Genomic DNA, 23,340 nt, shown 5'->3' with positions numbered 1-23,340 from the left:
GCAGTACCTGGTGAGCTTAACAGAGAACTTGGGAGTGTGAACATCCTCCACTTGAGATAAGTGAAAGCCCAGAGAAACTCCAAACAGAATGAGGTAACAGACCTTCTTCCCCCAGTCTCTGCTCATAATTTTGCATCAGACAACTCACTCTGTTCTACCACAGGGCAGCCGAAATGCTGAGCATTTCTGATATCCAGGAACACCATCAGAGATAAGGGAGAGCTTATAAAGAAGACCCCAAACATCAGAAACACTAAAGACAATGTCCACATGTGTCACAGAGGAGGGTTTATGGGAAATGTCTTTGATTTTCGTTACAGGTATCTCCTCTATCTCTTCACTGTCCTTTCTCCATGAACAGGTGCCCATGTGCAGCCACAGCAAATGTCCAACAGCAGCTCCATCAGCCACTTCCTCCTGCTGGCACTGGCAGACACGCGGCAGCTGCAGCTCCTGCACTTCTGCCTCTTCCTGGGCATCTCCCTGGCTGCCCTCCTGGGCAACGGCCTCACCATCAGCGCCGTAGCCTGCGGCCACCACCTGCACACGCCCATGTTCTTCTTCCTGCTCAACCTGGCCCTCAGCGACCTGGGCTCCATCTGCACCACTGTCCCCAAAGCCATGCACAATTCCCTCTGGGACACCAGGAACATCTCCTACAAAGGATGTGCTGCACAGCTCTTTTTCTTTCTCTTCTTCACCTCAGCAGAGTTTTGCCTCCTGACTATCATGTGCTACGACCGCTACGTGTCCATCTGCAAACCCCTGCACTACGGGACCCTCCTGGGCAGCAGAGCTTGTGCCCACATGGCAGCAGCTGCCTGGGCCAGTGCCTTTCTCTATTCACTGCTGCACACAGCCAATACATTTTCCCTGCCCCTGTGCCATGGCAATGCCCTGGGCCAGTTCTTCTGTGAAATCCCACAGATCCTCAAGATCTCCTGCTCCAAATCCTATCTCAGGGAACTCGGGCTCATTGCTGTTAGTGCCTGTTTGGTATTCGGATGTTTTGTGTTCATTGTTTTCTCCTATGTGCAGATCTTCAGGGCTGTGCTGAGGATCCCCTCTGAGCAGGGACAGCACAAAGCCTTTTCCACCTGCCTCCCTCACCTGGCCGTGGTCTCACTGTTTATCAGCACTGGTGTATTTACCTACCTGAAGTCCCCCTTGATGTCTTCCCCATCCCTGGATCTGGCCCTGTCAGTTCTGTACACAGTGGTGCCTCCAGCCCTGAACCCCCTCATCTACAGCCTGAGGAACCGGGAGCTCAAGGCTGCAGTGTGGAGACTCATGACTGGGTGCTTTCAGGGACATTGAACTGCTGGCCAATTTCTGCAAATCACTTGTAATAAAAGTTGTCTTTTGTACTTCTTGTTGGTTTAATTATGGGGATTTTTTTCCTTTGTTGTTCTTTTTTCATGTTTTCCACAATAAATGTCATTTTTGGTGCCATTTCTCATTTTGTTTGTGTCCACCTTCCCTATTGCAACAGACCATGTCAATGAGGGGCTGTGCTCTTGGTGGCTTTAAAGGAACTAAAGGATATCCCAGCAGAGTTTTCTGCAGAGATGTCCTTTTGTTGCCTTCTCTGGAGCTGCAGCAGCAATGTCTGTGTGCAGAGCTGGGGGCAGATCAGTGCTGGCACAGCAGCTCTGCTCCTGCTGGTCACACCATTCCTGATCCAGGCCAGGAGCCATTGGCCTTCTTGGCCACCTGGGCACACGGCTGGCTCATGTCCAGCCTGCTGTCCATCAGTCCCTGCAGGTCCCTTTCTGCCTGGCTGCTGTCCAGCCCCTCTGTCCCCAGCCTGTAGCGCTGCAGGGGTTGTTGTGGCCAAAGTGCAGGACCCGGCACTTGGACTTGTTAAACCTCACCTTGTTGGGTTTGGGCCCTGGATCCAGCCTGTCCAGGGCCCTGTGCGGAGCCCTCCTACCCTCCAGCAGATCAACACTCGCATCCAGCTTGGTGTCATCTGCAAAGATGTCCTTGGTTCCATGGGTCCCCTCAGTGTCACCAGGTTGCATCAGGCCCTGCACTGTCAGACTGGTTCCCTTGTTTCCATGGGGCCCCAAAATGTGACAATGGACTCTTTGGTTCCATGGGGCTTCACAGTGTCACAATGTTCTCATTGGTGCCGCAGTTTCACAGTGGCCCCTTGGTTCCATGGGGCCCCAGGGTGTCACAAAGGCCCCATAGTCACACGAGGTCCCACACTATCACAATGCTCTCTGTGGTTCCACAAGTCCCCTCAGTGTCACAATGGACTCCTTGTTTCCATGAGGCCACACAGTGTCACAAGGGCCTTCCAGATTCCTTGAGGCCCCAGAGTGTCACAGTGGCCCCTTGGTTACACAAGGTCTTGCAGTGTCACAATGTCCCCTTGGTTCCACGAGGCCCTGCAGTGTCAGAACGGCCCCTTGGTTCCACTGGGCCCTGGACTCTCCCAAAGCTCTCCTTGGTTTCGCAGTGTCACAATGGTGAAACCCCTCGGTTACACGAGGCCCTGCAGTGTCACAATGGCCTCTGTGGTTCCACCAGGACCCAGTGTCACGGGGACTCCCTGGTTCCATTGGGCCCCAGAGCACCACAATGGAGCCCTGGTTCTATGGGCCTGCACAGTGTCACCATGGTCCTCTTAGTTCCACCAGGCCCTGCAGGGTCACAATGGCCCCAGAGTGTCCCAATCATCACAGAATGACAGAATCAAATAGGCTGGAAAAGACATTTGGGATCACCAAGTCCAACCAATGCCCTAATACCGCCTTGTCACCCAGACCATGCCACTGAGTGCCACTGGAGAGGGACAGTGACTCTGCCACCTCCCCCCTGGCCTGCCCATTCCAGTGCCCACTCACCCTTTCTGTGAAGAACTTCTTCCTCTTGTGCAGCCTAAACCTCCCCTGGTGCAGCTGAAGGCTGTGTCTTCTTGTCCTGCCCTCCAGCAGATCCACACTCACACCCAGCTTGGTGTCACCTGCAAATTTGGGGATGGTGGGCTCGATCCCCTCCCCCAGATCATCGGAGAAGATGTTAAACAGGGCTGGGCCCAACACAGATCCCTGGGGACAGCACCAGGGACTGGACACCAGCTGGGTGCAGCACCATCCCCACCCCTCTCTGGGCCCAGCCTCCAGCCAGCTCTTCCATCTCCCAGCCAGGAGGGAACCTGCCCAAGCCGTGGGCTGCAGCTTTTCCAGGGAATGCTGTCAGAGACAGTGTCCAAGGCTTTGCTGAAGTCCAGATGGACACATCCACAGCCTTTCCCACATCCACAGGTGGGTCACCTGGTTATAAAAGGAGATCAGGGTGCTCAGGCAGGACCTGCCCCTCTTAAATCCACGCTGGCTGGCTCTGACCCCTCGGCCATCCTGTGGGTGCCCTGTGGTGGCACTCAAGGTGATCTGTTCCATAACCTTGCCGGGCACCGAGGTCAGGCTGACAGGCCTGGAGTTCCCCAGCTCCTCCTTCCAGCCCTTCTTGGGGATGGGCTCACACTGGCACCTCCAGTGCTCTGGGACCTCCCTGGTGAGCCAGGACTGATGGTAAATGATGGGGAGCAGCTTGGGGAGCTCATCCACCAGCTCCCTCATCCCCCTAAGCTAGATTCCATCCCATGCACCTGTGAGAATCTGAGTGCTTCAGCTCCTCACCAACTGCTTCCTCCTGGATCACAGGGGGCTGTTCTGCTCCCTGTCCCCATCTGCCAGCTCAGGAGAACACTTGTCCTAAGGACAACCTGTGTACTTGTTGAAAATTGAGACAAACAAGGTGTAAAATCGTTTAGCCTTTTCCTTCTCTTTAGTTACTTTATCTTTAGTTCCCTGTGTAGGAGCTGAGCTTGTGACCCCTTTATCTTTAGTTGTATTCTCCACTGCATCCAATAAAGAATAGAGATTCTCCTTCTCCCTGCCTTTGCTACAAAATTTTATGTAAAACTTTTCTTTTTTTTTTTACAGAAATCAACAGGTTAAGTTCTATTTGAGCTTTCACCTCTCTAATTGTCTTTCTGCATAGCCTAAGGGCATTGTAAAACACTTCCTGTGTTGCCACTCCTTTTTTCCTCTGAGTTCCCAGGAAAGCTGTATGGGCAGCCAGGACAGTAATTTTCATCACTAGCTCATCTTTTGCCACACTGGGATAGGCAGCTCCTTCCCCATTAAGACAGCTTTCTTGAAATATGTTCATCCTTCCTAAACCCCTTCCTTTTTAAGGGCAGCTTTTGTTTAAAATATCAGTACCTGATTCAGTACTCCCCAAATCAGAATCCTAAAAAGGCCAAAGTCTGCCCTTCCTAATTCCAGTGTAGAAGATTTGTTGCTGCCCTCTGCAGAGCTTCCTGCCCTCCAGCACAGCCACACTCCCACCAGCTTGGTGTCACCTGGGAACTGACCAAGGCTGCCCTCTATCCCCTTGTCCAGATCAGCAATAAAGAGATGTAAATGGCCGGGCCAAAGTCTCCAGTTCTGGGGATGCCCCTGGATGTGACTCCATTCCTCAGCTGCTCTGAGTGCCAGGGCTTGGATGGGGGAAATGGTGGGGTGGGGGCAGGGACAGAGTCCGATGGATTGTCAGCCATAAAGGGTCTTGATTTTCATATCTATTCCAACTGCATGAGGAGGCACTTGGATTCAGTGTCAATTGGAGATTTCACACATCAATTTATTAGGAGTAAAAAAAACTAAACAGGACCTGAAGAAATATTTTTTCACTGTCCTTTTAAATATAGTGTAATCAACCACAAGAGATTTGAAAACTTAAATGATTCCCAGGGCTTGGCTTGTTAAGGTATTCTGAATTTTAATGAGCCCTGGGGCACTGAATTCCTGCACTGAGGAGCTGAAGGCTGAAGAAGCCTTTGGAGCAGTAAAATTCAGCAGCAGCCTCCAAGTTGCTGAGGATGTCAGCAGCCCCCACTGAGGCCATCCCTGCCCAGAGACCCTGGGGGAATGGGCAGACAAGGAGAGCATCCCTGGGGCTGGGGCAGCAGAACTCAGAGGCACCAGCGGCTCCAGCTGGGAAATGGAGTGTGGGATGGGGCTGTGAAAGCCCTGCCTGGGCTGTGCCAAGCAGGACAGACAAGCCCTGACCCCCATCCCCTAAAAAACTCTCTCAATGGGACATTTAAAAGGAATTACAATTGGTTCTTTCCTCTGAGTTGGATGCACTGGAGAAATACCAACAAGAGATTCTCAGGAGCTCAAAACAATAAAACATCCTTTCTGGCAACATAAAAGATAAGAGAAACTTTGGGAAAAGGTTTAATAGGTCATTAAATCAACAAAAAACATTTATCAAAGCATTAATCCTCGGATGTAGGGAGTTTTGGAGGTGGAATCCCAGTTCTGGCCATGACAGGATGAATGATTTTTTCCTACAGGAAAGAGAAGTGCAAGTCCAAGTGTTCTGGAAGAAGATGAGAGGTGCGCACCCTTAGACCAAGCCAGCCAGACCTGACTCTCCCGATACCTTTCATCTAAGGGCTATCCTTGGACACAGGGCATTTTGGAGGTGGAATCTCAATTTTGGCTGTGGGTTCCTGGATAGGAAGAATTATTTACATTAGGAAGAAAAGAACAGAGCCCCGGTGTTTCAGAGGCACATGAATGCCAGCCCTCAGGAAGCCAAGGCCAGCCAGACTTGTCAGTCCTGGCAGCTTCTGTCTGGGAGCTATCCTTGGATATAGGGAATTCTGGAGGCAGATCCTCAGTTTTGGCCATGGGTGCCTGGTCAAGATAGATGGGTTTTTTTCTCATAAGAAAGAAAAGCACACGGTCCCAGCATTTCAAAGGCAGTTAAGAGGTGACCCTTGGTCAAGGCAGCCAGACCTGTCTCTCCTGGCAGATTTCATCTGGAAACAATCCTTTTACATAAGGAAATTTGGAGAAGAAATCCCAGTTTTGGCCCTGGTTCCCTGGAGGAGAAGGACAGTTCTCTCCCATAGGAAGGAAACCCCAGAGTCCCAGTGCTTCAGGGGCAGATGAGAAGTATCCCTCAACATGCCAAGGTCAGTCGGACCTGTCAGGTGGTCCCCAGGAGGCCCAGCCAGCCAGACCTGTTCCATGTTCCCTTGGTTCCATGGGACCCCACAGTGTCACAATGGTCTCCTTGGTTCCATCAGGCCCTGGAGTGTCACAATGTTCCCCTTGCTTCTGCAGTGTCACAATGGCCCCGTGCTTCCATGAGGCCTTGCAATGTCACAATGGCTTCGTGGTTCCACAAAGCCCTGATGTGTCACAATGTCCCCTGGGCTCCGTGTGCCCTCGCTGTGTCACAGCGGCTCCTCTGTGACACTGCGGCTGCACAAGGTCACCACGGACCCTTGGTTCCCTGTGGTTCTGTAGTGTCACCGTGGTGTCCTTGGACCTGCATTGTCACAACTGACTCACGGTTCCATGAGGTTCTGCAGTGTCACTGTAGCAGTCAGAGGCCCTGCAAGGCCTCCCTGGCGGTCACTCACCTAAGATAAGAAATGCCTAAGTCACGGTGATGGGAGCAAAGAAGCCCCTCTTCTGCATTCAGACCCTTCTTATCTCTCTGTAAGGCTATTGGTCGTATTCTTCTCAACTCTGGCGACTGGACAATTTCTGACACACCCCAGTACCCCATATAAACACCCATTTCTGCCCAGTTTGGCAGAAGAACTGTCACTGCATCCCTTCAGAGGAGCTGGCAATAAAGGACATCGCTGTGGAACCACATACATATTTCCTCTCTCTATCCCTGTGTGTCTGCAAGGATTTGCAAGCACAGAGCGAAATCACCAAGACCTGAACTCACAGAGCTGAAATCACTCCAGAGGTGCTCGCTAAGTTGCCCGTGGCTGGGAGCTGAGCGGAGGGACCCAGACAGGCTGAGACTAATAGCGCAGCACTATCCGGGACACCTGCGGCAGCGGCGGCTGGGGTTGGATGGACCCCTGGGACCCCAGGTTGCATAACGTGGCTGCCTGAACAATGAATGGAGCACTGGCATCCTGGCACCCCTGAGAGCAGCATTCTTTATGAATTGTTACTGCCTTGGACGGCTATGGCCCCTTGAAGGTAACTCCTCCTTTATAGAAGTTTTCTGAAGAGGCGTCCAATGAATTTGCATATCAGTATCCTCAGGAGCTGGACGGCAGACCACCCACCCAGCAGTTCCTTGACCCACATTTGGCTGAAGAAGTGTAGGTTTAAAACAGCCTTTTTATGCACTTTTATCTTGGGTCCTTTTTTGTTTTTTGTTTTTACTGCTGGGGGTATGGAAGAGAACAAAACTGGAATGGGATCAAAATCTAGTAAATTAAAACGATCCCAGAACGAAAGAGACTTATCTTTACAAATTCTAGAAATCCTATCTGCTAACAGCTTTTCTTTCTCTAAAGGCAATCTTTCAAAAACTGACTTAAATTATAGAATAGATTGTTTTCCAGTTTCCAGATACTAATACACACACTATTGGTTTAGAGTCATTTTGGGACACAGTAGGAACAAGAATATACGCTTTTCAAACTAATGAAAACTTTTCTGTAACAGAGTTTCTACCTCTAGTTCACTCAATTACCAAAGCAGTCGAAAAGACAAATTCTCTGCAGCTTCCTTCTGCTGAGGAAATTCCACCCTTATCTTTCTCAACAGACACTGTCCCTTCAAATGCTAATTTGCCAGATAACATTCCTCTCTCAGTCCCTGGGACGGGGAACACAGACATTGTACCACCCCACCCACCCGCGGGGTCCGTGGAGCCCACCCATCCCTCGCTCCCCCTCGGACGCGGCAAGCGCGGATTCCGCACTTGTGAGCTCAGAGCGAAATCACCAAGAGCTGAACTCACAGAGCTAAAATCACCCCAGAAGTGCTCGCTAAGTTGCCTGTGGCTGGGAGCTGAGCCGAGGGACCCAGACAGGCTGAGCCTGACAGCGCAGCGCTATCCGGACACCCACGGCAGCGGCAGCCCGGGGGTCAGATGGACCCCTGGGACCCCAGGCTGCATTAACCTGGAGTGACTGGGATCACAGAGGAACCATAAAGGAAGTTACTGCAATAATACTGGGACTGTCTGGGAGTGACTGGAATCATACTGGGAGTGACTGGAATCATACTGGGTGACTTGGAGTGACTGGGACCTTACTGGGAGCAAATGGTACTGTAATGAGAGTGACTGGGTTCATACTGGGATCATACTGGGAAGGACTGGAACCATACTGGGAGTGCCTGAAACTATTATAGGGGTGAATGGGAACACCTGGGAACATGCTGGGATCATGCTGGGATCACACAGGGAGTGACCGGGATGATACTGGGATCACACTGAGTGTAACTGGAAGTGAGTGGGACCATACTGGGGGTGACTGGGAGCCACAGGGCCCATGCTGGGAGTGGCCTGGGGGGAACTGGGGGAACTGGCCCAGCTGGGGCTCAGGGTTGTTCTCCCCCAGGGCTGCCCCAGGTCCTGCTGCCACCCCTGACCCCACAGAGCTGAGGGACAGGGGACAGCTGAGGGACAGGGCATAGCTGAGGGACAGGGCACAGCCAGGGAACACGGCCTGGCCAAGGGACACTGAGCCCCAGCACTTTGGGCTGTTGCCCTTGGGCTCCCAGCACAGGCCCAGGGGCAGAATCCCCTCCAGAAACTGTTGTTTGCTTTCAGCTCTGCTCTGGAACATTCCCCAGGAGCCCCTGCAGTGGCTGCAGCCCAGCCGGGTGCCCGGGGCCACCAAAGCCGCTCCGGCAGTGCCCTCCTGCCCCGGGCAGGGCATGGAACACCCAAGGAAAGGCTCGTGCTGGGCTCAGGGCAGGGACAGGGCACTCCCCTGGTGCAGCTACGGGCACAGCAGAGACGGCCTGGGCAAAGGATTGGGATCAATGTCCCATGGAATCCCCACAGGGAATACTTCTCATTGCACTGCTCTGGGATGGATGTCCCATGGAATCCCAGCAGGGATTACTTCTTATTGCACTGCTCTCATTGGATTGGTCATCAATTCCAATCATTTCCCCATGGAATTCCCATGGCAGTGGGTTAGGGAGTAGGTCCATCCATGGAATTCTCACCTGACTGGGATGAGACTGAGATCTGGCCATGGAAATTCCATGGCAATTCCTGCATTCCCAAGTTCCCCATTCCTGAATCCCCCATTCCCATAGGAATTGCCCTTCCCTTCCCACACCCACCTTTGTGCTCCAGAGCCTCCCGACCATATCTGATGTATTTTGGGGGCCTTTCCACACAGGTGTGTCCCAGGTAATGCTTCATCTGCTCCACTATGATCCCTTTGTGTTCCCAGCACCTCTGGGATATCCAGACGGCACTGTTGGACACTGCAAAGCTCCTGGATCCCAGCTGGAAGGAGATGAAATCCCAGCCCTCATAGCCGTACTGGTGGGATCCATGGATGCTCCATTGGACAGGAGGTCACAGCTGGAAACCCCCTGCACTGTGTGGAGACCTGGGAACAGGGAGAGAACAGACCCATGGAGTCGTGTCCCAGCCCCAGGGAGCCCCTTGGAGCTCCCTGGATTCCCATCCCAGCCCCACAGATCCCTCCCATCCCCAGAGATCCCATCCCAGCCCCTCAGAGTCCTCCATTCCCACAGATCCCAGCCCAGCCCCCGGCTCCCCCCACTCCCCCTGCTCTGGTTGTACCGGCCCCGTCTCCAGGTCACTGTCAGCCACGGGCCAGTTCCTGTCCTTGAGCAGGGTCTGGCTGCCCCAAAATCCCAGCTCTGGTTATCCCAATGTCCCAGCTCTGGCTGTCCCAGTATCCCTGCTCTGGCTATCCCAATATCCCAGTTCTGGCCATTCCAATGTCCCAGCTCTGGCTATCCCAATATCCCAGCTCTGGCTATCCCAATATCCCAGCTCTGGTTATCCCAATATCCCAGCTCTGGCTATATCAATATCCCAGCTCTGGCTATCCCAATATCCCAGCTCTGGCTGTCCCAATATCCCAGCTCAGCTCCCGCCCCCATCCCCGGTGTCTGTGCCTCCATCCGGCCCCGCTCGCTGCCGCAGCACTCACAGAGGGTCCCGTCCACGTCCCCCACAATCAAGGACTGGGGGACCCCCGGGCCGGGCTCCGACAGCGCCACTTCCAGGAACTGCAGGGAGTGGAGAACTGGGGGGACACAGAGATTTGGGGGAGCTGAGGGGGCTGAGAGTGAGAGTTTGGGGTTCCAGGGGGTCCACAGGCCAAGGAAAGGGGGGACATGAAGAGCTGGCAGAGCTGGGAAGGAGGTTCAGGGGCTGAGAGCCAAGGAAAGGGGGTGCAGGGACTGGGAGAGCTGGGATGGGGTGTCCAGGGAATCCTGTGGCCAGGAAAGGGGGTGCCAGGGCTCCTGAGTGTGAGGAAAGGAGGAGCTGGGAAAGGCAGGAATGGGGGCCCAGGGGTCCCAGGTCAGGGAAAAGGGTGGGGCTGGGGGTTGGGAGAGGTGTGGGATGGGAACAGGTTGTGTTGGTGCCGGATAAGGGGGTGCAGGGGGGTCTCAGTGCCGGGCAAAGGGGTAAAAGGGTGTCTTGGTTCCCAAGAATGGGGGTGCAGGGGGGTCTCAGGGTCGCGGAAATGGGGGGGCAGGGATGGGGAGGTAGAAGGGAGTTCCAGGCATCCTTGAGCCCAGGAAAGGGGAGTCCAGGGTTTCCCAAAAAGGGGTACCAGGGTGGGGACACCCGGGGTGTTTGGGAAGGGGGAGTTCAGAGGGTCTCTGGTTTTGCACAAAGGTGGGGCTGGGGGCTGGGAAAGGCAGGAATGGGGGTCCAAGGTGTTCCAAGGCGTTCCAGGATCAGGCACACGGGAAATCTAGAGGCTGGGAGCAGGGAAAAGGGGAGCAGAGGGCCCTGATGTCCGGAAATGGGGGATTCAGGGGGGTCCCTGTGCAGGATAAGGGGAGCAGGGGGGGTCCCGGTGCCGGCAATGGCGATTCAGGGTCCCGGTGCCCGGGGTCCCACTCCCCCCTCGCCCGCCAGGAGCGCCCCCAGCCCCAGCGCTGGAGCCACCGCGCTGCTCCTCCTCACTCCCAGTAGGATCCCAGTATGATCCCAGTAGGATCAGTCACCCAGGAGCTGCTCCCAGTATGATCCCAGTACAGCCCAGTCACTCCTGGCATCCCCCCACCCCTCTCTGCGTTCCGACCTGTCCCGGCTCCATCCCCGCCCCTCCCGCGGCTGCGGGGAGGAGGAGGAGGAGGGAGGAAGAGGCGGAGCGGCAGCGGGAGCAGCAGGAGGAGCGGGGAGGATGAACCGCGGGGCTCCGGCTCTGCCTGAACTCGCAGCACCCCGGGAGCGTCGCCCCCATCCCGCAGGTGCCCGGGCAGGGGGAGCTCGCCCCAAATATCCCGGGGCTCCCTGGGTTTGGGGTTTTTGGGGGGATGTTTGGAGCTGGCGGGGCTCCAAGGCCGAGCCGCAGCTGCCCTCGGGGGTACATCGGGGGTCCCCGGGAGGTGTTTTTGGGGGGTCCTGGTGCGGGTGGCGGCAGAGCCCCGGCGGGGCCGGGGGGATGCGGGTCCCCCCGCGGTGCGGGTTGGGCTTCCCGGCCGGGCCCTCCGAGCTCTGCCGGGGCCGCGTGGGGACCGCGCGGGAGCGGCGGGAGCGGCGGGGGGACCCCGGATTTGGGGAGCCCCGGGAGAGCCGCGGCTTCCCTGGGCGGGAGCGCAGAGAGAGGAGAGCCCCAGGAGCCCCAGCGGGGACCCCGAGAGTGGGGACCCCTGGCTGTGAAGTTTTCACAACATTCTCCATTTGCTGTTTCCCTTTGCAGCCTCAGCCATTTCTGTTTCAGAGTCAGATCCTCACCATGGGCTCTGCCTTCAGCTGTGCAGATTCCATCTGTGTAAGCAGGCAGAGCTTAGGGTGAGGGGCAGAGGGAATCAGCCAATTCCTGCCCCAGGCAAGAAGAGCCAGGTACATTGTCCCCCCTTTGCCCCAGCAGTGTTAATTTGCATTTCTAAAGCTCCTCGTGGGTGCCTGGAATGCAGCTTCTCTTCCAGAGCAGCTTCAGCAGCCACACATGTGGCCCCCCCCACAACCTGCTGATTTTTTTTTTCCTTCAGATCATCTGTTTACTGTTTATGGGTAAAAGGGTCACACTTAAATCTCTTCTAGTTTTACGAAGTGCAGCCTAAAGGTGAACGTTGAAAAATGCAGACCAAAATTTTGGTATCTCTAAGAGCCACATAAAACACAGACAAAAAAAATTCCAAAGCAATTCACTTTCTTCTCTTTCTCCTCGGAGTAAAAACTCATTCTCACATCCCTGACCAAACCCAACCGGCAATATAGAAGTAGGATTATTACAAAAAATACTCCAATGCTATAAACTTTGCACTGAAACTGCAGGAAAAAAGAAAAACTCTACCACTATGTTTAGTGGAAGAGTAAAGGCATTCCTTAATTCTGGCCAGGATGTGCTGCAGAAATCATTCCATCCCCACAAAGCCCGGGCGTGCAGAGAAAATCGTTCCATGACACGTGGGTTTTACTTGATTTTTCCCGAACTTGATACAGTCTGAACCAGTCTAAATCCACTGGTTAAATGTTATGTAGTTTCAGGCTGTGCAGTTTTTAGTATTTGGTTTCCTTGTGGCCCCGGATTTCTTTGCTTCTGCTGTTAATGAGGTGGGAAGTGCTGGATTTCCTTCTCAGCCTTTTGCAGACCAGGTGTCTGCAGCCCTGGCAGTGTCTGGGGTAGGTGTTGGTTGCTGTTTGCTGCTGGGGTTGATGTTTTGCTGCTGGGCGTTATCTTTGTGGGTATCTTTTGGGCCATTCCCAGTGTGTTGAGATGTTAAACTCATCTCCATTGAGTGGTGTAACATCTCTTAACAAAACCTTTGACATTTCTTTCCCTAGGGCCAAGGCAAAGCAAGCCAGAGTAGAGAAATGAAAGGTTAACAATGTTAAAGTCTATGAGCTGGTGTATTTTCCATCAATGCCATGGCAGGCAGGGCAGTGTGTGAGTGTAAGTGAGAGCCAGAGTGGAATTGTCCCGTGCTCTTGCCCAGCAGCTGTGGCAGGGCAGGCCCAGAGAGCGCTGAAGCTGCAGCAGTGGCAGCAAGGGCTGTCCCCGGTGGCTGGAGCTGCCAAAGGAGGGTGGCCAGGCCGAGGATTTCAGCAGAGGATGTGTGGGCAGGCCCAGGGCCTTGCCCCGCTGTGGAGCCCTGGCTGCTGCTGCGCTGCCTTCAGTGCAGGCTCAGTGGGGGCCTCCCATCCTCCTGCTGCAGGCGGGAAGTGCAAATCTCCGGGGCTGCAGAGACCTGGAGCCGAGGCTGAGGGGTCCCCCCGTGCTCAGCTGTGCTGGCGGCTGTTTCTGGCCTCGGGGCCACTTGGCACGGGCCACGCCACTTGGCCACCAGTGGTGCTGCTCTGCACTCCTTAGGCAGGAGCCGATGTCCTGCTGGGATGTTGGCAAAAGCAAAGTGCCAAGGCAGGCTCTGTGCCAGCCCAGCTTCCTGGGGGAGAGATTGCACCAGAGACAGGATTCTGGCCACAGACTGCTTTAAATGTGCATCCCTTATCTCCACCCTGCACTAGGTAGAGAATTCCCAGGGTAAGGAATTCCCGAGATCAATTCCAAGGGGAAATGATTGAATATCTGCCCTGGGTCTGGCTCTTCTTCTTGCCCAAGCCAATGGCAAAAGCTGTACCCATGGCATCTTGGTTTCTATCCCCAGCTTCCAAAGGTGTTTCTTTCTTTCCCCTTTCATTCTTTGTACCCAGCCTGAGCTCTGGGGGTGCCAGGGGTTCTGGAGGTCCCATTGTATTCCTAAAGCTGCCATAACCCCCTGGAGGATCTTTCCTGTAAAATGAGCTCTGCTGTCTGAGTCTCTTTCATTTTCAATGCCTTTTATTGGAATGATTTCTTTTAGAAATATCTTTAAAAGTGATCCAGGGGTTGCTGAGCAATCACAATTGCTTTTGCCCCCTGTTAGGTGAGATGGTGTCACCAGAAGATATTGAAGCCTTCCTGCTCAGGGCATTTCAGTTCCAGGCTCTTACAAGCACACACAGCTGTGCCAGTTGAGCTGACCATGGGGGGTAACCTGGGCTTTGTCTGATTCCCTTTCCTCAATAACAGTGTGTCTTGGAACTCTTTTCCCTTCTGCTGCCCTTGAAGAGCCATCCACAAAGACATTTTCTGCCTCAGGCCAGGCAATGTCTCCTGAATCTCCCCCAGGCTGGGTCTGGAGCTGTGTCACTTGAATGCAGTGCTAGGTTTCTTCCCAGCCCCTCTGGGGGCTGTTCAAACAGGAGGCTGGGTTAAACCCTTCCCCTGTCCTCAGTTCTGAATCCTCCTGTGCCACTGAACAAGTTTCACACTGTAATAACCGAACACTGCTCATCCATTGCGAGGCTCTTTTGGTTATCAAAGCTTGAACTTGATGGCAGACTGGAGCAGTTGGAGATCCTGTTGTCATCAGGTTTTGGGCCTCGGTTCCCGTTGAAGCTGTGGCTGCACAATTCTGCAGACAATGAGGCCACTCTGGCCACTGGGTGAAACATTTTGGCCCAAGAATTCCTTTGGCATTGCCCTGTTGAACATTCACCTACAATTCCAATTTCTTTTCTGAGTCTGGAAGAGCCACAGCTGAGGCATCAATATTTTTGGTTGTTCATTTTCTCAGGTTTTGCTCTCTTTCTCCTGTCCATACCACAGCATGGAGGCTGTCTGGGGTTAAAAAGTCCAGACATTTGACACAAAGGTACAGCAGCAATAACCTCTGTATCACCTTTTACAATATTACAATGCCACCATCAACTTCCTTCCTAGTTAATATGAATCACAGTAGGAACAAAAGAAATGGGTTTATTTCAAACCTATCCCCCACAGCTCCTAAGAGGGATTGAACAAATGATACCAGCTCAGCTTTCCCATTTATTCCCTTAATAATGAAAACATTCCTTTACAATGTTCCCCCCCTTAGGTGTAAGATTCAGAGTGGATGGAGAGGCCCCTGTGTCCATCAGGAGAGGCCTCCTCTGGATGCAGACCCAGCCTGGATGTTCTCCAGGGCTGCAGTGTGGTGGGTCCCCGGTGGGATGGGAGCTCAGAGAGCCCTGACAATCCATGTCCATGCAGGGGTGGACTCGCTCCTCCTGAGGGTGCTGCTGTCTGTGCTTGCAGTGTCCTTGTGGGCTGCAGCTGGAGCCCTGACTCCTTCCCAGGGGCTGTTTGGGTGGGCTCTGCCCTGGCCAGGAGGGCAATGCCTCTGCCAGGTGCTTGTGGCCGAGGCCGTCCCCTGGGTGCTGGGGCCCCCTTGGGCCCTGGGGTTGGTCCCTCAGGGGCTGTGGGAACTCTGCCATGGCCTTTGCCTTCAGCTTGGCCTTTTGCTCATCCCTCCTTGCCTTCAGCTGCTGTGCCTTTGTGCCCAAGTGCTGCAGGGCCTTCTTGTGCCACTCCTGCAGCCCTGGTCACTGCCTGTGGGTGCTCATCCTCTGAGAGCTGCTGAGCTTTCTGCAAAATCTTTCCTTTCTGCAGGGACCCAAACCAAATCCTTAACAGAAAATCCTGATCCATCCGTGTGCACTCTGCATGTCCCAGATGTTGCTTTGTTTTGCTCCTTGTGCTCAGGGTCCCCTGCACAGCCCGTGTGGCAGAGCCGGTGCCTGTCCTGCCGCAGTGTCCAAAGGCGGCCCCCCCGGCGGGCAGGGCCGGCAGCTCCCCGGGGCCGGGCAGCGGCCGGGGCGTCCCGCAGCCTCCTGGGGGCCGGGGGCCGCTGCCGGCCCTGCCCGGGGCTGGTGGGGTCAGGCAGCGCCCGGCGCTGAGCCCCGGCTGCCCCACAGCCCCGGCCCGGCCCCGCAGCTCCCCACAGGCCCCCAGCCCTGCTCCCGGTCCCACACCTCTGCGCCCGCTGCTGCCGCTGCCCACCACAGAGAAACCCCTGACATCCTGACCTCCTGCTTTTCCTCTCCTGGAAACTGGGAATTCAAAGTATCAGCTGGCAAATTGTCAGGATAAGACCCTGCTGAAAAACATCCCCATCGTGAGTACTTTTCTGTTCCTCCTCTTTGCCATCATCCTTTTTCTTACCACACACATTCCTCCTGCTGCTTCTTGCCTGAACCATATTGCTGCACACTCCTCTTCACCCAATCTCTTCCCAGTGTACCAACACCATCCATCCCCTGTTGTCAAAATCCCTTCTCCCCTTCCCTTATTGCCCTCCTGGGTGTCCATGTCCTTAATTACCTCTAAGGGAATGTGCAAACTACCTCAACATTCTCCCATGGGACCCTTCAGAGACATTTTGGGATCATCATCCCTTTGGCCAGGAGCCCTCCCTGGCTTTCCCTTTTCTCCCCTCCATGGGTGCCCTGCCATGTTCACTCCCCGAAGATCCCAGGGCACTCACTGATGAGATTTTCAGTGCTCTCTCCCTGCTGACTCTTCACAGACCTCCCTGATGTGTCACTCGTCTGTCTCCTGGTCACTCCTGGGTCCCCAATCAATCCCCGGTGCCGCCACCAGCCAAGGGAGCCGATCACCCAAAGTGGGTGAGGCACCTTCAGCTGCACTCCCTGCCCCAGGGTGTGCGGAAAAATTGACATCACCAGAGGTTTCTGTCCACAAAGCAGACAGAGGAGTCCTGTGAAACTAATTTCATTTCTAAAAATGGGAGAGGCCTTTGGACATTCCCCATGGGATCTCTCCAATTGTTGGAGGACACAGCCTCCTTTTCATCCTAATTCTCCTGGCCACATCTCCCTCTGCTTTCCCCATTGGCTGAAGCACTTGAGAGCTACAGACTTCCTAATCCACCTACTACATACTCCCTTAGTATGCTCCCTGCTTTTATATAGCAAATGATATTCATGGCTCTGTTAAGTCTTTGTTGTTCTTCTGGAAGTTCATGAATAGAGCAGGGCCTTGGCTGAGCAGCAGTGTGTGTCATCAATTAATAACATTTTCTGAAACCAAGGCTTCTCCTGTCACTTCCTTACATGAAAGTTGCTTGACCCTATCTCCGAGGGGATTCAGAGCATCTGTTTGTAAAGACACTTTGCTCTTGCTCCTTTCATGGGGGTCCCCCGTTTGTGGGACATCCCCCCTGGAGCAGGGTGTCCCCTCTTTGCTGCAGGCGCAGCCCTCAGGCAGAGCTCAGCCAATTAGAGCCCGCGGCGCTGATGACTCACCAGTTGCCAGGCAGACTCGCAGCTCCCCGCGTTCCCCACCTGGACCCCACCTGCGCCCCCCCTCGGCCCCATCGCCCCCGCGAGGGGAATTTGGGGAGGTGGGAGTGGGGCAGCGCCAAGGCCGGGCCCCCCCGCGCTGTCCTGGCGGGAGCGGCTGCAGTGGGGACCGAGTGCGGGCGGGAGCGGCCGAGAGCCCAGCGCTGCCCCAGCCCGACCTGCCCCAGCTCCATCCCTGCCCCTCGGCTGGGATGCTGTGGGTCTGGGGGGGAGAGGGAGCCGGCAGTGGGTGCTGGGCCTGGGGGCAGGAGGAGAAGGGAAGGAGAAGCAGGCTTGAGGAACAGAAGGGTCAAACGATGCAGGTGACAGGAGAAGGTGGGATTGTGCAGGAGAAGGAGGAATAGCAGGAGAAAGAGGAGTGTAAGGATGAGAAGATATACAAGAGGAGGAGGAGGAGGAGCAGAAGGAGGAAGCAGCACAAGGTTCCACTCCTCCCTGTATCTGCAGCCTCCCCCCAGCTCCAGGAGCGTTGCTTCCCCCACATGCAGCAGGTGACTGTGGAGGGGGATCCAGGATTTTCACGGGGTGAATCTTGGTGTTTCTGAGCTTTCTTGGGCTAAATGTTGGTGCCTTGGTTTTATGTGGCAGCTGAATCTTTATGTTTTGGAGTAGGTTTTTGCTGGCTTGTGATGTTTGGGGAGTTTTTGATCTGTGTCTTGAAGTTTGTAGGATTTTTGGGCTAAATCTTGATGTTTTGGAGGTTTTTACAAACACAAGATTCTCAATGACTTCCTGAGATGAACTTGGGCAAGGAGGAACCTCCAGTCCAAGGTGCTCTCCTCTTGTTTTTTTCCCCAATCCAGGATTTGTCATTGCCAGGGCGTGTCTGGATGGAGGAGGAGGAAAAGCCCCGGAGATGCTGCAGGAGGAGGAGCTGCAAACCCAGCCCAGGGAGCTGCGGGGAGGAAAGAGCCCCCCTGAGCCAGGAAGGTGGGCAGAGATCCAGCCGGAGCTTGGAGCTGGTGGAGAAGCCTCATGGCAGGGAGAAGCCCCACAAGTGCTTGGAATGTGGGAAGGGTTTCAGCCGGAATGACCACCTGATCGTGCACCAGAGGATCCACACTGGGGAGAGGCCCTACGAGTGTGGGGAGTGTGGGAAGAGTTTCAGAGACAGCTGGGACCTGGTTCGGCACCAGGACATCCACACTGGGGAACGGCCCTATGAGTGCTTGGAATGTGGGAAGAGCTTTGGGTGGAGCTCAGCCCTGAGAACACACCAGCGCATCCACACCGGGGAGAGGCCCTACGAGTGTCCCCAGTGTGAGAAAAGGTTTCACACCAGCTCTGATCTCCTCAGACATGAGCGGATTCACACAGAGGAGAGGCCCTTCTGCTGCCCCGACTGCGGGAAGGGCTTCAACCGCAACTCCCACCTCACCGTGCACCGGCGCATCCACACTGGGGAGAGGCCCTACGAGTGTGGGGAGTGTGGGAAGAGATTCTCACAGAGCTCTCACTTGACCCAGCACCAACGGAGGCACCACTAAGGGAAGCCCTGTGAGTGCCCCGAGTGAGGGAAGAGCTTGGAGTGAGGGAAGAGAGTGAGGGAAGAGCTTGCAGTGAGGGAAGAGAGTGAGGGAAGAGCTTGGTGTGCTGCTGTAGCTCCATCCCCCATGGGAGGATCCGGGCTGGATGATCCCCAGTGACCCCCTTTGGGCAGAGCCCTGCTGGGTGTGGGGAAGGTTTTGGCTTCTTCTCCTTGTGCTGCTGTGATTTGGGTGGGTTCCCATGGATGGGGGATGGGAGGTGAGGGGCGGGGGTCCTGGTGCACTGCGGGGGGCTCATGGCTTGGGGGGGTCCCAGCGCTTTAGGGGAGTCAGGGAAGGGGGGAAGCAGTGAATGGGGGGGGTCCCAATAAACTGGGGGGGGCACTGATGATAACAGTGGTTCCTGGGAGACAACAGGGGGGAAAGGACCAAATCCTAAGGGACTCCCCTAGTGCTGGTGAACCCCCCATGCCACCCCAGCCCTTGGGGTCTCCCACAGTCCCTGCACTGTTCCTGGGGGTCCCGTGGCACTGGGGGGTCAAAGCGGAGGGGATGGAACCTCCGTCATGGATGGGGGGCACAAAGGGGGTTCGGGCCCAGTGCTCAGCGGGGTCGGTGCACGAGGGGGGCCCGGTCCCTGTCCCGGTGCACAGGGGTGGCGCTGCCTGGGGGGTCCCGGTGCTTGTGGGGTTCCCAGGGTTCGAGGGGGGTCCAGTCCCTATCCCAGTGCTTGGTGAGGGGGGGCAGTGCCCGGGGGGCTCTCACTGCTCGGTAATTGGGGGGTGTCAGAATCCAGGACATCCCTCTGGCTGCCCTGGATGGCTCCAGACCCTGGCAGGGGCCTCGGAGACCTTGGCATGGTGTCAAGAACACCGGTGGCTGTGGTTTTAGCCCCTGGAGAAAATTGCCAACTTTGTATGAGGAATTACAAGGCACAAGGGTTTGAGTAGCGTGGTAGGTGAATTAACACAGGGTGGAAAAGTAGAATTTTAACACTTTAAAATACGGGTTTCAATGGGACAAGGTGGAGGGATCTGGGTGTGTCCTGACCTTCTTCTCCTTCTTTTTGCCCTCCATGTCTTGCTGTGATGGTGCCTCTTTTCTGTTGGTTGAAGGTAGAGACACACTGTCCAACATAAATGATAGATATTGGCACGTTATTGTAAACACAGTACAGGTAGTTTTTAGTGTAGAAGGCAAACAGCAACCTGAGGGCAGGGAGACTGCCACAGACCGACCTGCTAGACAGAGCTCAGCAGAGCAGACAAAGCTGTTAGAGAAAAGGGACAATAAACGTCCCTGCGAAGCAAAGCTCCACATCTCGACTCCTTCTCTGCCCGCGCGGGCTGGGAGAAAAGGACTTTTCACAATCTGTCGAGAGTTTAGCTGAAGAATGGCTGCGCAGCAAGAGACACGAAAGGGTTAAGTTGATGAGAGTGTGAGAATACGTGACTTGTAGCATGAAAACAACCTTGAGAAACAGATGTCCCCTAACAACCTTGAACATACAGATGTCTCCCTAACAACCAAGATGTAAAATTGCTTAGTGTGCAGAAAGATAATCAAGTATAAGAAGCAGTAACTGCAAGGCTTATCGCAAAGAGATATATGTGTTAATAAAAAGGTAACCAATCCTGAGCTTCGCTTTTGCAATATGTATGAACTAATTAGTGCTTGTATAAAGAAACTGTAATCTACTCCAATAAACTGAGACTTGTTGATCATGACAGCATGAGACTTGTCTCCTGCGACTCTCTCACCAACATCTGGCGCCCGAACGGATGGGATCCCCCCGCCTGGATCTGTGAGACGTTTGCATTGGGTTCGGGTCCCGCAGCTAGACGGACAGCGATTAAGCTCCACTACCTGGTGCCGCGCCCTGAGTGACCACAGCGGTGAGCTCAGCCGATACGTGCTGCCGAAGCCTGGAGGGGCTGCAACAGCGCTGACGTGAGTAATGGATAGGCAAGCAGCATATAACCCTTTCACCTCCTTTCTCAGATGGAGGCAATTTAAAGGGCTTGATTTGGATAGGGATCTCCAGGCTTCCGTGCAGCTTCTCTTTCATATTCTCTCAAAGAGAGCTGAAAAGGTTAAAGAAGCCGATTTGGAACAGTTGGTTCTGTGGGCAAGAAACAAAGGCAAGCTGCAAAAGCCTTTGCTGATTTTTAGTAAAATCGAATGGCAAGAGCTGGGGCAGCTGCTTTGGGACGCAGTGATAGAACGCGGAGGCGGGAGAGAAGCGGTGCTGGCCCCTCGCTCCCCCGCAGCAGCGGCGGCGGCAGCGAGCAACCCAGCGCGGCATGTCAATTGTAGCAGGAACAAGCGATCACAAAACAAGATACAAAGGCAAGAAAAAGTTACAGAAAGCCCTTCCTCGTCCCTTGTGGAACGGGTTGGCAGAACTAAGGCAACGGGCTGTGGCGGAGAGCAGCAGGGTGCGGCGGTAAGCACCGGCCAACCGCCCGGGCGGACCACAGAAGCGGCAGCGCGAAGTGGCAGCGCGGAGCGGCGGGCGCAGGGCCAGGCAGAGCGGGGCCAGGCAGAGCGGGGCCAGGCAGAGCGGGGCCAGGCAGAGCAGGGCCGGCCGGCACCGAGCCTGAGGCGGCCCCGGGGCAAAGCGGACTTCAGCCGAGAGACAGAAGGCTCCTTGTTGCTGAGCAACAGCGCGAGGAGGGAGATGGGCGTTCCCGGGGGCTCGGCCACGCTGGAGTCGGAGCAGGCGGGGCGCGGCCGCATCAGGGGCGTCTCCTCTCCCATCCCCACAGTGACGCAGCAAGGACGGGAGCGAGACGGCGCCGCCCCCTCATCTCCCCGCAGCACCCCGCAATGGCGGCGGAGACGCTGCACAGCCTGGTTGCCACGGTAACAACAACCCCGAGAGCAGCAGTGTCACCAATGGAGAGATTGCAACACCACAGCAAAAATTTCAACAGCATTTTTCCAATTCCTTGCAAAAGTCAGAAGACGTAATGAAAAAGTATAGCAGTACCAATTGTTTTCCAAGATACCAAGAGGGACAGACATTATGCAAATCAATGTTATTTCAAATACAATATAGATAAAAATCACTGTATAAAGATAGAAATGTTAATAATGATTTAATTCCCAAAAATGTCTCTGAAAACAAAGATTTGAGAAGAGTCAGTCAGATGGAATGTTGGCATTGAGTTCACAATTTCTGTTTTTGAGTTTTTATAGATAATAAGATAGGTAATGATGATTTTTGAGTTTTATAGATAATAAGATAAATGATGATTGTCAAGTTTTGTAGGTAAAGATAAGTAGTGATTGTTACTAATGTTATATGAATGCTTTGAAAAGATTGTCTTAAACTATTTTAAACATTTCTTGTTGATAAGTTGATCATATAATGTAAGTTGTCTGATTTTTGAGATAAGAATTATTATTAACATGTTAAGGTATTGAGGTGTTGTTTTAATATTTACAGTCAGTTTTCATATGCTTTATTGTCTTTTTAGGTGATTGATTACAAGATGTGTTTTTTCAGGATCCTGTGTTTTTGACTTTTTCATTACTCATGTGATTTTTTTTTTGTTCAATCTTCTATGCAGCTGCAATTTATCTTCTTTTACAAATTTATAGTCCAAGTTTTGGTTCAAGATTTCAGACTTCAAATTTTTAGATTTCTGAAGAAAAAGTTTGTTGTATTTAGAGAATTTTTGTCTTGAAAGAAATTTTAGACAGGTTCAATTATTTGATGGTTTGATAAATTTTTAATAATAAGTTTTTTTACTTATAACTGTTATTTCTAAGACTTTTGTTTTAAACATATCCTCCAATTAGAGTTTGAGCTTTGGCCAAGCTCTGCCTCTACGTGGATGGTGTCATTGACCCAGGTGTTTCCTGCATCAAAAAGTATTCAAGTCCTTTTGGCTTGACAATTTGACCATATAGGACAGCTGAGCCTCAAAGGGAGTTTTGGAGAGACATGATCCGGACATGTTTTATCCAAATCTCTGTTGTTTTAACGTTTGTCAGCTGCGGCAGACTCTGGGATGACAATTTGATAGTGTAGCACTTGGTAATTGTGATTTTATATGTAATATTAATTGTTTATTATCTGATTGAGTTTTATTTGTTGTTAGTTTCTTTACTATGTGCATTGTTTTGTTCTTGATGTTTTTTCATGTTTATAACAAAGATGTTGATATTTCCATTTCTTCATGCAAGTTTTAGGGAACAGAATTGAGAGAGGACCCTCCAGTCCCTGTGGGGGTGTTGGGTTTGTTTGTGTTTTAACAGGTGCAGAATCTGGATGGATTTCAGTGAAGAATGTGGAACTTATTAATTGCAAGAGAGCAACTGATCTCTCCACAAGTGGATCAGAGGATGCACAGCAAAAGTGGACTGTGCAAAGATTTGTGTTTCACCCACAGAAGATCGTGGGCTTTGAGTTTTTTTTTAATAAGTGTGTTCTTAATGATGTTATAGATGGGCAGGACAGATGCTCTTGCTGCATTGATACAAAAAGGCAGAGACAGAATTTTAAAAATAGATGAAAAAGATACCAACCCGCAGTGATAACAACGTCAACGACAACAGTTTACCTGGAACATCCCGTGATGAATCCAGTTCTGATGAAAATTAATTTTTTAGAGTACAGAGAAATAAGTCGAAATATCAGAAGTGTGAAGTTAGATTTATCAGAAGTTAGTTTATTAGAAGTTATAGTTTA

General features: G+C 53.2%; 2 protein-coding genes across 2 annotated transcripts in view; one reads left to right on the top strand and one right to left on the bottom strand.

Moving 5' to 3' along the window:
• The window catches only part of LOC115492522 (uncharacterized), a 152,864-nt gene that overhangs the window by 66,342 nt on the left and 63,182 nt on the right, over positions 1-23,340 (bottom strand). The window lies entirely within an intron of this gene.
• Positions 385-1,317, top strand: LOC140681507 (olfactory receptor 14A16-like). The gene has a single exon (XM_072921401.1). It carries the CDS (start codon positions 385-387, stop codon positions 1,315-1,317), a length of 933 nt encoding a protein of 310 aa, XP_072777502.1.

The sequence above is a fragment of the Taeniopygia guttata genome, chromosome 37 (assembly GCF_048771995.1).
Source record: "Taeniopygia guttata chromosome 37, bTaeGut7.mat, whole genome shotgun sequence".
NCBI lineage: Eukaryota > Metazoa > Chordata > Aves > Passeriformes > Estrildidae > Taeniopygia > Taeniopygia guttata.
This window is presented reverse-complemented; position numbering and strand designations above follow the sequence as displayed.

Bases quoted from the DNA above. Each gene is read 5' to 3' on its own strand.
- LOC140681507 (XM_072921401.1), top strand. From the start codon at position 385: ATGTCCAACAGCAGCTCCATCAGCCACTTCCTCCTGCTGGCACTGGCA.